The sequence below is a fragment of the Pseudorca crassidens genome, chromosome 1 (assembly GCF_039906515.1).
Source record: "Pseudorca crassidens isolate mPseCra1 chromosome 1, mPseCra1.hap1, whole genome shotgun sequence".
Classification (NCBI taxonomy): domain Eukaryota; kingdom Metazoa; phylum Chordata; class Mammalia; order Artiodactyla; family Delphinidae; genus Pseudorca; species Pseudorca crassidens.
In genome coordinates this window covers 124,872,002-124,883,931 of record NC_090296.1, presented here as the reverse complement: position 1 = coordinate 124,883,931, position 11,930 = coordinate 124,872,002, and the positions used below count along the sequence as shown (strand labels likewise).

The 11,930-nt window shown below is 42.5% G+C and overlaps 1 protein-coding gene across 2 annotated transcripts; it reads left to right on the top strand.

Moving 5' to 3' along the window:
* Positions 1-3,471: 3,471 nt before the first annotated feature.
* PSMA4 (proteasome 20S subunit alpha 4) lies at positions 3,472-10,573 on the top strand. 2 transcript variants are annotated; one of them, XM_067755221.1, is made up of 9 exons: positions 3,478-3,610; positions 5,034-5,060; positions 5,286-5,328; positions 5,611-5,773; positions 7,095-7,172; positions 7,497-7,585; positions 8,049-8,179; positions 8,921-9,044; positions 10,165-10,573. In XM_067755221.1, exons 2-9 carry the CDS (start codon positions 5,058-5,060, stop codon positions 10,317-10,319), a joined length of 786 nt encoding a protein of 261 aa, XP_067611322.1. In that variant the 5' UTR covers positions 3,478-3,610; positions 5,034-5,057; the 3' UTR covers positions 10,320-10,573. The 2 variants fall into 2 exon arrangements, with proteins under 2 accessions (XP_067611332.1, XP_067611322.1); XM_067755231.1 differs by lacking the exon at positions 8,921-9,044 and having other exon boundaries at positions 3,472-3,610; positions 10,165-10,321.
* Positions 10,574-11,930: the final 1,357 nt, after the last annotated feature.

Here is an 11,930-nt window from a genome sequence, read left to right as displayed (position 1 = left end):
AGCATAAATTCATGTGTAGCTGAAAGGGGCTTCTTATGAATAAAAAAGAAGCTCCTCTCTCCCCTACCACTCAGGAAATGACAAGAGTTTTAGAAGCTTTGTGCCAGAACCTGGGACAAAGACCAAACATGTATTTCATATTATATCACAGGACTTTACATGCATTATCTCATTTAATCTCCACAAAAAAAACCGTGAGAAAAGTATTGTTATGATTTTTTAATAGATCTTTATTGGAGTATAATTGCTTCACAATACTGTTAGTTTCTGTTGTACACCAAAGTGAATCAACCATATGCATACATGTGTCCCCATATCCCCTCCCTCTTGAGCCTCCCTATCCCACCCCTCTAGGTCATCACAAAGCGCTGAGCTGATCTCCCTGTGCTATGCTGCTGCTTCCCACTAGCTAACTATTTTACATTCGGTAGTGCATATATGGGACTTAAGTAAACTTAAAAGCTTTTGCACAGCAAAGGAAACCATAAACAAGCCAAAAAGACAACCCTCAGAATGGGAGAAAATATTTGCGAGTGAAACAACAGACAAAGGATTAATCTCCAAAATATACAAACAGCTCACGGAGCTCAATATAAAAAAAAAAAAACAATCCAATTAAAAAATGGGCGGAAGGCCTAAATAGACATTTCACCGAGGAAGACATACAGATGGCCAAGAGGCACATGAAAAGATGCTCAACATCACTAATTATTAGAGAAATGCAAATGAAAACTACAATGAGTTATCACCTCACGCCAGTCAGAATGACCATCATCAAAAAATCTAGAAACAATAAATGCTGGAAAGGGTGTGGTGAAAAGGGATCCCTCCTGCACTGTTGGTGGGAATGTAAATAGTACTGTTGTGATTAATCCCCATTTTCAGATGAGGAAATAGATGCTTTAAAAGTTGAAGCAATTTGCTCCAAGAGAGCCAGGGACCCATACCACTTTCTCCTCTCCTCCTTTCTCCCCTCCCCTCCTCTCCTCTCTATGGGCTCACATACACACCTGTGTTAGGAGGATCAAATGAGATCATTCACAGGAAAGCACTTACGCTTCTCAAATTTAAGGGGTTGTGATTTTTATCTGCCTTGACCATTCAGGAAACTGGGGACTAGAAAAATGAACTAAAACTTGCATTTCACTCCCAGACCAATGTTCATTTTCTTATACCATGAAACTCTACAGATTTCCTGCTTGCTTGCTCCTTCTGCTAACATGGATTCTCTTCCACTGAATTATCTTAATGCAAATATTGCTGACCAACTCTTCAGATATTTAAATACGGGCTGCCTTGCATTGCTATTTTACTATTTGGTGTTTGCCCTAGCTTATCTCCAATCAATCAGGTCAATGTAGTTTATAAACTCTTTGGTGGCATACATTGAATAATATTTATTTCATTATCTTCAGAACCTAGCTTGGTGCCAGGCCCCTAGCACAGCCTTAATAGAGAACCGTCTGATGAACTGTTAGAATGAACGCACGTCTACAAGTGCTGGTCTTTGGTTCTTTCCACCAATGAGGAGGAAAACCAGTTCTAGATTTGGGAATCAATACCATACCTCCAGCAAAGACTCTACTCTTCTGTCTGGGCTTTTATCCCTCTAGACTGCAACAGAACTTTACTTTCTGGTGTTATTATCCTTAATCTCTCCACCTTACAGCCTTCATATTAGGGCCAGATAAAAACTCTCATTACAATATATTGCTGTGTGACAATTTAACCAAAAACTTAGTAGATTGAAAGCTCAATTTTTTATATCTTATGGATTCTTCAGGTCACGAATTCAGACAGGCCCTGGGACAGCTTGTCTCTGCTCCACAATGCCTGGGGCCTCAGTGGGGAAGACCTCAATGCTGGGGGAGATTCAATGATGGGGGACTAAGATCATCTAGAGGAATCCTCACTCACAAATCTGGCCAGTCATGCTGGAACCTCAGCCGGGCTGTTGGTGGAATATCTCTCCATTTGGTCTCTGCTCGTTCATGGCATGGTGCCAGGGTTCCAAGAAACACCTTCCCAAGAGAACAAGACAGAAATTTATTTTTTATGACCTGCATTTGGAAGTCATATGATGTTACTTCCGTTGCAGTCACAGGCCCACCCAGATTCAGGGGAAAGGGACACAAAACCTCTCAATGGGAAGCATCCATGCCACATTGTAGGAGGAACATGTGGGATGGGAGATCATGAGGCTTCATCATCCTAAAACATCACTTTAATCCTCTTTTCCCACTACCTACAGAGAAAAAATTCTGGCATTGAAGGCATTCTACAGTTTGGCCTAAAATGCCTTTCCTCTTTTCCTCCCTTTATTGACGTCTCTTCACTCTGACCAGACTGAGCTACTCTGTCACCCAAACTTGTTAAACTCATTTTTACTTCTGCTCTTTTATCTCAACTGATCCCTCTTCTTTTGACCTAATAAATTCTACCTCTCATTTAAAACTCTTAATGCTTAATTCGTCAGAATGAACTAAGGTGGCAGGAATCCTCAGAGAGATTACATAAGTTACACTGCCACCTAAGGATGCTTTCAGAACACCACCTGTCTGGCTGTGGCCCTTACCGTTTTGCCTTGGCTCACCTCCCTATGTGCCTGGGAAGCAGAAATGAAAGGAGAGACCTCAAACCACAACTCGTTCCCAGGTTACCTCCTTTTCAAAGCCCAGATCCGTCAATAATAAGTTTTTGCCCAACATGAAGAGGACAAAGTCCCTACCCTGTGGACCTCTTCTTCGAGGAGACTATGAGCAAATGACTACTCATTAATTCAGACCTAGTCAAGCGTCTAGCTCGGAGAAACTTAAAACATGAATAGTAGATAGTTTACACAGAGACTGAAGCCAGATGAAAAAAAGAGTGGAAAGGAGAGATGGATAATGAACACATAAATAAACATGACAATTTCTGTATAAAAGATAACGTGTGTGTACGGTGATGGTAGGGTATTGCTTTAACTAGGTTGGTCAGGGGAATCCTTTCTAACGAGGTGAAAAGACAAGAGGAGAAGACTAGGGTGAAAGTTCTCCCAAAGGTGTAAACCCCCTCATAATATGCTTTATATGCCCCAAAATGCATGTATCAGCAATAAAAGTGGAAGACAGATTCAAGAAGGGAGATGGTGAGAAAAGGCAGAGTGAAGGGTAACGTCTGACGTGCTTGGGTCCGTTTTGAGAACAGGGCAGGAAAGGCAAGCAATTAACAGGCGGTCCCACACCAGTGCTCTCCTGGGCCAATGACTTAGTGCTGAATAGAAATCGAAAGTGAAAATAAAGCGCAAACAGTGGAAAAGGGACATTAGCTATAATTCCACTTCCTCCTTGGCCAGGGCCTTCCTGCCCCGCTCCCCGTGTTCTAGTGCCCCCTCATCGTGCTGAGGGTCCCTGCCAGTGCCTCCGAACCTCAACTCCGCGGCTCCCACGAGGACAACCGGCGCTCGCTCCGCCCCCCAGAAGGAGTTCCGCGTCCTCGGCTGCCCCGCCCCCGCCGGTGGCTCTGCGCACGCGCGGGGGCCATATTAGCAGCGGATACTCAGGCGGTGGTGGTGCGTTTTCTCTCGCAGAGAAAGAGCTCCGTGTAGGCTCTTCAGCGTCTCCCCTCGGTGAGCCTTTTCCCCCTGCGCACTCGCGGAAGCTTGGCCGCTCTCTCCGCGGGCGGGGATCCTGAGCGTTGCGGCAGAGCTGGTCCCGGCCTGCAGCGGCCGCCGAGGAACCGTGGACACGATGACTCTGCACCGGCTCCTTGGTGATGGACCGGCCGCGGGACTGGCTCCGGACGGCCGCCGTCGGGCTTCTCTGCGCTGAGCAGGCACCACGGGGCTGGGGACGCTCGGGCGGCGGGGCGGGCGCGGGGCCGGTGGGCAGGACAGAGTTGTAGGGCTGCCTCCGTCACTGTTAAGAGTCCGTAGTGAAAGTGAACCTGCGGGAAAGGAGGTGCAGGTGAACTCGCCTCGGGCCGTTGTCCTGCGTCTGGCGTGGAGATGAGAAAGTTGTGTTCTCTCGCGAATCAGAAGCCCCGGCGGTCTCCTCTCTGTGATCTCCTGGCGCTCTGCTCAGGGCCAGCCTTACCTTTCACCTGCGTGTTGCAGGAGCCGCATAGCTGGTTACCCTGCCCCACTCTTCGCCAGCCAGAGCGATCTTTCTAAAATGCCGGTCAGCTCCTGTGGCTCTTTGGCCCAGCACCGTTCTTTGGAGCCCCATTGCATAAGAGATAGCATTCATAGTTTTTACCTGGGCACGCGGGCCTTCGGGACCTGATCCCTGCTTATCTTTCCATTTTTAATTACCGATATTCTAGAATTTGGGAAAATTGGCTCTGGAGGCCGAAGTTTGGCTTTTCCACCAAATCACGCTGAGCCCCAGTGTTGTCTTTTGCAGTAATAGTAAAGATGCCAAAGATTACCATCCCGCTCCTCCCCTTCATAGTTCAGGACCCCGTATCATTCTCTGGAGAAAGCCTAAGCCTCTTAGCTTGGCATTCAAAACTCTACATGGTCTGGATACTTGCTTAGTTCTTTAGTTTTTTAATATCTTTTTTAACTTCAGCAATTTCTCTCGCCCATTAAGCTATCCTGCCTCAGTGCCTTTTGCCCAAGCTTTCTCCTCTGCCTGGAATGCCTTTCCCTTCTTTCTTCCCCTGTTCTTCCTCTTAGACCTAAATGTTCTCAGCCTTATTTCTGCCTCTCCCATCTCTAATTTGGGCTCATTTTCTGTATGTGTTTCGCAAAAAATACTTTCTTGATTTTCTCCAACCCTCTTCCCACTCTACCCTTAGTGCCTCTGTTACCATATCGCTTTATAAGTGTCCTTCTGTGTCTTCTCCCTCACCTGGCCACCAGACTGTACGCTCTTTAGGAAAGAGATTGCTCTTACCCATGCTGGCATTCCAGCATTTGGCATAGTGCCTGGTGCACCATAAATGTTGGCTGAATGAAGAGAGTGAAGAAAACATTTTTTTTTCAAGTCAAGAAATGCTTTTTAAATTGTAAGTTTCATTTTAATAATTATCCTGTTTTCTTTTTACAGGAATTATCATAAAGTTCAGAAAACATGGTGAGTTAATACACATGCCAGTTAGCTGTTGCCTGATAAATTGTATTGCTTGTACTCAGCTTACAGACTTGCATGAGAAAATTGAAATGGAATGATGCCTTACCAGTTTCCTCCCACTCTCTGAATTTTGTATACCAGGATGTGTTCTGTAAAATGACTTGAAGGTTTACAGGAGTTGGCTTACTAAAAGTGGGGAGGAATCATTTGTATGTTTTTCCTTTGCAGTCTCGAAGATATGACTCCAGGACCACTATATTTTCTCCAGAAGGTAAAATATAAATTGTTTGACCTGTCTCAAATAAAAAAAAAATTTTAAGTATTTGAATTTTAGGGGTGGGTGGGGAATCTACAAACTTTTTTTAAGACTCAGTTGTTCATCCTTTCTGTAGTTTGAAGTAATGATCACCAGGTTGATTATGTACATCACAGGACTATGAGTAAAAGTAGGACTCTCGTCTGTAGCCCTCCAGTGTTGTTGCTGATTTCTCTTGAACCAGTGGTGCAAGAACAAGGAAGAGAGTCTTGGTTTCTCACTGCTTTTGTCTTGTAGGTCGCTTGTACCAAGTTGAATATGCCATGGAAGCTATAGGACATGCAGGCACCTGTTTGGGAATTTTAGCAAATGATGGTGTTCTGCTTGCAGCAGAGAGACGTAACATCCACAAGCTTCTTGATGAAGTCTTTTTTTCTGAAAAAATTTATAAACTGAATGAGTAAGTGAAATCTTAGGGCAAACATCTCATCATATTTTCGGAGGGCTATTCCATGTGACATGATAGAATTGAACAGTTTGTTCTGTTTTTACTTCTGAAATTTTTTCCTTTTAACTTACTTGCTTGAAACTTCCTTGAGGCCCAGGACCATATGTTATTCTTTTAAAGTGCAGGGTCAAGTACTTAGTGGAGAAACAGCGTTGTATAGTGATAAGAGGCCTGGTAGTCACACAGCTTTGGGTTAAATCTGGGCTCCACCAATGCAACGAATATGAAAGTAACTGGGACTTTCATATTCACCAAAGAATATGAAAGAATATGAAAGCTGTGACTTCACACCCATTGTTTAACTTCTCTGGGCTTCCGAGCCTACTAGAGTGGTTGTGGCAGTTTAATGAAATAAAATAAAATGAATGAGATAAACTAGCACAGTGTTTGGCATATAGGAGGCCCTCAAGGTATTGTTTATAATGGTTACTCAGGAATTATTTTGAATTATACTGAATCTTACCAAAGAATAGGCCTCCTGAAGGTCTGGGAAAAGTTTAGACTTTTCTGTACACTTAGTGAAGTTTCTGTTACAGTTGGGTGTTCAGGGCTTTGCAGCTAGCAGAGAGCTGGATTTGCTCATTGGAGACTTTCCCTTCAGTGGTGAGCCAGGTGAATTCTGGTTATAGGGCCTTTCTGATACACTCACCCAAGGAAGTGTCATCCCTCCACAGTCACTATTGGGCCCCTCAGCAGCTTGCAGGCTTGATTAGGCACAGTGCCAGAGGGTGTCGAAGCTGTAGGAGAGCCGGGGCGGCTTTCAGGGAATGGGGAGTAGAGAAAGGAAATGCACCCTCCCTGTAAGCCTAGCCCTGAGCTTCCTAGGCAGGCTCATAAAATATCCCGCCCTTCGGGTCCCCTCACCCTCACCCCCGTCAAGTTAGGCCTTAGGAGGTGAGAGTGCTTACTACCCAAGAGCGTGGGGTAGTCTGTCTTCCTGTCTGGCAAAACCTTTTTCTTCTTTGTGGTTGAATCTTCTTGGGATTTACCCTAGCTTCCTAGTGTTTATTCTCTTGCCCTGTTCACGGGGTGGTGATGGTAAATACGTCTCTTGTGAAGAACTTAAGTGTGCATTTGTTTATCTTACGTGTTGAATGACATCAAGTTGAAAGTTTCCTACAAAGATAAAACACACAGGTTTTGTCTGAAGGGTGTAGCAGCTGAGAGGAAGCATGGTGAATTTCTAATAGAGCTTAGTACTTTCTAAAACTTGTAAAATACCCCTGGTAAACATCTTCTCTGCTTACAGATAAATGTCTTTCTTTTCCTCAAGGGATATGGCCTGCAGTGTGGCAGGCATAACTTCTGATGCTAATGTTCTGACTAATGAACTGAGGCTCATTGCTCAAAGGTATGGTCATAAATACTATAATTGATGATATGTAAAATTAGTTTCGATGTTTCTAAGAACTCATTTTTGTAAAGATTAAAGTCATTAAAAACCTATTAATTGCAAATTACAGTGTTTTTTTCTTTAACCAAACTTGCAAAATATTAGTTACTGTATGATTTTTAAGATGTTGCCATGCCCTCTACTCTCCCCCTTTAGATCATTTATAAGTGACTATTATGTTGACCCCATGACAGAGATTTCTTTTCAGAGGGCATTTTGCTTAGAGTGTGTATATAGAGTGTTTTAGAGAAAACTATTCATATGCCAGTTTCTTTATCCTAGGTATTTATTGCAGTATCAGGAGCCAATTCCTTGTGAGCAGTTGGTCACAGCACTGTGTGATATCAAACAAGCTTATACGCAGTTTGGAGGTACTGAAACTTTTGGAAATTTTATTCCCAAAAGATAAAACGTTTTATGAGTAATAACCTTTTTGAGATGGTAAAATGAAATTGAAAGTGAAATAAGTAGACACTTTTCATCCATTCTCACTTCATGAACTAACTGGCTTCCACTATGTAGACTATCGAACATTTTATTAATAGACTATTGAAAGGCCAAAATAACATTTTCAAATCAGGAAACAAATTGCTTTTTACATAATGATGAAATTTAGCACTGGTCCTCTTTGTCTTTATTCCCTCTCCTGGCTGCATCCAAATCCTAGAAACAAAAGTGGAATTTTTGATGGAGCTTATCTGTGGTGGCCAGAACGCGGAACAGTTTATGAATGCTTAACTTCACAGAAGAGGGGTTAGCCACTGAGCTCAAGTAACCATAGTGACACTAAATTTAGATTGTTGGTATGTTTAGCTTTTTTTTTCTCTGTTAAAGGAAAACGTCCCTTTGGTGTTTCATTGCTTTACATTGGCTGGGATAAGCACTATGGCTTTCAGCTCTATCAGAGTGACCCTAGCGGAAATTATGGAGGATGGAAAGCTACATGCATTGGAAATAATAGCGCTGTGAGTATTTTTGTGTTGCTGTAGAAAGTAGCAAAGGGTCTAGTAACTGCCGTAGTTTTAAAGTAGTGATGAGTGTAAACAACATTTTAAGGTAGCTGCAACAGCCTTAATGTGATATGAAAGTATCTGTGATTTCTATTGGTGATGAAGTCACAGGTACTACTAATACTAGTAGGGTTTACTGCCTACAGTAATAATGAAAGGAAGTGCTAATTTTCAGTTAGAAGTTGTGAAAATAAGATCTAGTTCCCCCGTCTCCCACATACTAGTTCACAGACGCCCTGAATTCTGTCATGGATACCTGGGATTCATTCATAGATCATCAACATCCCTCCTTTGCACCCCTATCCCATGTCAACCCTCCCTGCCATTAAAATTGTTTATGTTGTGTACACACTAACAAACGTAAGGTAGATAGCTAGTGGGAGGCAGCCACATGGCACAGGGATATCGGCTTGGTGCTTTGTGACCGCCTGGAGGGGTGGGATAGGGAGGGTGGGAGGGAGGGAGATGCAAGAGGGAAGAGATATGGGAACATATGTATATGTATAACTGATTCACTTCGTTATAAAGCAGAAACTAACACACCATTGTAAAGCAATTATACCCCAATAAAGATGTTAAAAAAAATTGTTTATGTTGGTTATAATGCCAATAATAATTCAGGCATTATTCATGTTCCTAAAAATCGCAAAAATTTAAAGGAAGTTCTCTATGTTGATTCTTCCTTATGTTTTATAGGCAGCTGTGTCAATGTTAAAACAAGATTACAAAGAAGGAGAAATGACTTTGAAGTCAGCTCTTGCTTTAGCTATCAAAGTCCTAAATAAGACCATGGATGTTAGTAAGCTCTCTGCTGAAAAAGGTAATTTATGTCCACTCCTCTAATTTGTTTGCTTAGTGAGGGAATTGATAGAGTAGGCCTTTAACATGTTATCATAGTGCACTGAAACAGCAGCCTTATAAGTTAGGTGACCTTACAGCTATTTCCTAAGACTTGACCAAGGTCAACACTGACAAGTTCTGGAGCCACCGTCCCACACTACATAACAAGCTTAAGGACTTGAGCCTGAATGTTCTCAATATTCATAGTTAAATCTGATCCATGCTATTTTATCTTATCAACTTCTTGACAATGATATCTGTGCTCATGTGTACATATGATAAAGAATATGAAAGTAATTATATGGTTATATATGTTTGGTGTCCTTTACCAGAGATACAACATTTGCATGAGTTGTACCCTCTGTTCTTCTGAATCTACTGATCTCTTACGTTAAGCCCATGTTTGCAATTGTAAATGCTTTATTTAACTAAAGTTACATGACCATATAAAACAATATTTGTAAGTAATGTTTTTCAAAAATTGTGGTAAATTAACGTATTGATTTAGTTTAGGATAACTTAGCTCCTGGTGTTGCTTTAAAAAATGCCATTTACTTGCAGATTGTCCTCTTGTCTACTTCTACCTAATTTCAAGGAGGCACTACTCAATTTTCCCTTCTCAAAATTTCTCCTCCTTTTGGCATTAGTCTGCTTTTCTCATCCATAGTCATGGGAGCTGCTTTTCATGCCTTTGTTTTGAAAAGAGATTTGAAAAGTTCATGAAAAGTAAGTGTAAGTACTGGTTAAAGATTTTGGCTGAGCCCTCAGAGGTTCTAACGAGGAAACTGGCTCTTTCTGGTCAGGCCAGCTAGAGCAATTGGCTGGTTGTACTTTTTCCGCAAAAGTAACAGAACAGCAGCTCAGAAAGTTAGTATGGATGAAGATAAAGATGATATTAAAGTAAAAATATTCATAAAAACATTACAGTATTGAAGGTATTTTGTTTCCATGAAAGTATCCATGAATTATATTCAGCAGAAAACTTGGAAAAGTGGTGTACTATGGCTCAAACGGTATGAAGAGATTAAACTGTGGTTGCTTATTAAGGGTTTTGGCTAAGTATGGCTGCCTGTATTACAAGTGTGTGTGTTTGCTTCCAGTGGAAATCGCCACACTAACAAGAGAGAATGGAAAGACAGTCATCAGAGTTCTCAAACAAAAGGAAGTGGAACAGTTGATCAAAAAACATGAGGAAGAAGAAGCGAAAGCTGAGCGTGAGAAGAAAGAAAAAGAACAGAAAGAAAAGGATAAATAGAAGACAAAATCAGGGATTTTATAACTCATTTGGGGCACCATTTCAGTGTAAAAGCTGTCCTATTCTTCCACATTGAGAAAGCTTTGACTTTTTTTTTAACTTGTCTAGTGGGAAAATAGGATGGTACCAACTGAATTGGGTCCTTGTTATTGCTGTCCAGGTGAATATTGTAATGATGGTTACACTTTATGGACATCTTAATCACCCTCCCCCTCTTTTTTTTTTTTCTGAATAAAACTTGGAAAGAATGGAAATGGTGAAGGAAAAGATTCTCTAGCAGTAACTGTTAAAGATACCAGGATTAATAGGGCTGTGGTCTTTTCACACTTTATGTATACTGTGGCTACTCTTGCAGTTACTTTTTTTTTGGCTGCCTTGCGTCTTCATTGCTGCACGTGGGCTTTCTCTCGTTGGCGCCGAGCGGGGGCTACTCTTCATTGCGGTGCATGGACTTCTCATTGCGGTGGCTTCTCTTGTTGCAGAGCATGGGCCCTAGGCCACAGGCTTCAGTAGTTGTGGCACGTGGGCTCAGTAGTTGTGGCTCGTGGGCTCTAGAGCACAGGCTCAGTAGTTGTGGCGCACAGACTTAGTTGCTCCGCGGCATGTGGGATCTTCTTGGACCAGGGATCAAACCCATGTCCCCTGCATTGGCAGGCGGATTCTTAACCACTGCGCCACCAGGGAAGTCCCAGTTACTTTTAAATAAGATGTTAAAATGGACAGAAATGTAAACATCATAAAAAAAGAAAGGTGGGAACTGTGCAGTGAAGATTTTCTGTTCTTTGTTCCCCTACCATCTTGGAGAACCTGTAGCCCAATTTGAGCAAAACAGAGAGCTGTCCTTCTCCTAGGTCTCGTCTGATATTACCCTATCCGAAGCCTATCTAGTGAAATAAGAGTCGTTCGCCAACCTTTGATATTGATGGGTGTTCATACTGGACTTAAAAATCCTGTGTGTCTGTGTGTGTGTACACATACATACTTGCAAACATAGTAAAACGCGAAAGGTAGAATTAAAATGAAAGCCCTGTGTATCCACTACCGAGCTTCAGAAACAAATTAATCAGTACTTTTGAAGCCCCCTGTGTGTCCCTTTCAGGTCTCATTCTTCTCTGTTTCCCTCTACCCCTGAGAGGTGACCACTGCCTTGAGCTCATCATTCCTGTAAGCTACGGGTTTTCCACTCTGGTTTTCTGCCCCTCTACTCCAGGTGGTCCTGGTGGGTCTGTCAATCAGATAATCCCACGCCTTTCACAAAGGTGAGCACATCACTCAGTCTGGCCAGATTACCATGTCTGTCTGCAGGGATGGGTTTGAGAATGAACGTGTGGGCTGAGCCAAGCCAGACTTGATGTGTGGATATGAGGAAAGAATACTGAAGGTCCTGCATTAGGACCAGCTCTCCCAGTTGGCAGCCCAAGCCATGTGAAAGGTTATGCAAGAGAAACTAAGGCTACAGAGGAAAAAGAACCAAAAGATGAGAATAGTTCAGTTTGGCCAAAGGGAGCTCCACCGCTGAGCTTTGCTTAGGATGCTGTCACTTAGAATAGAATCCTCTGATGGAAGTGCTGTAGGGCAGTGCTACTTAAAAGCGTGGTCTGTGGAGCGTCA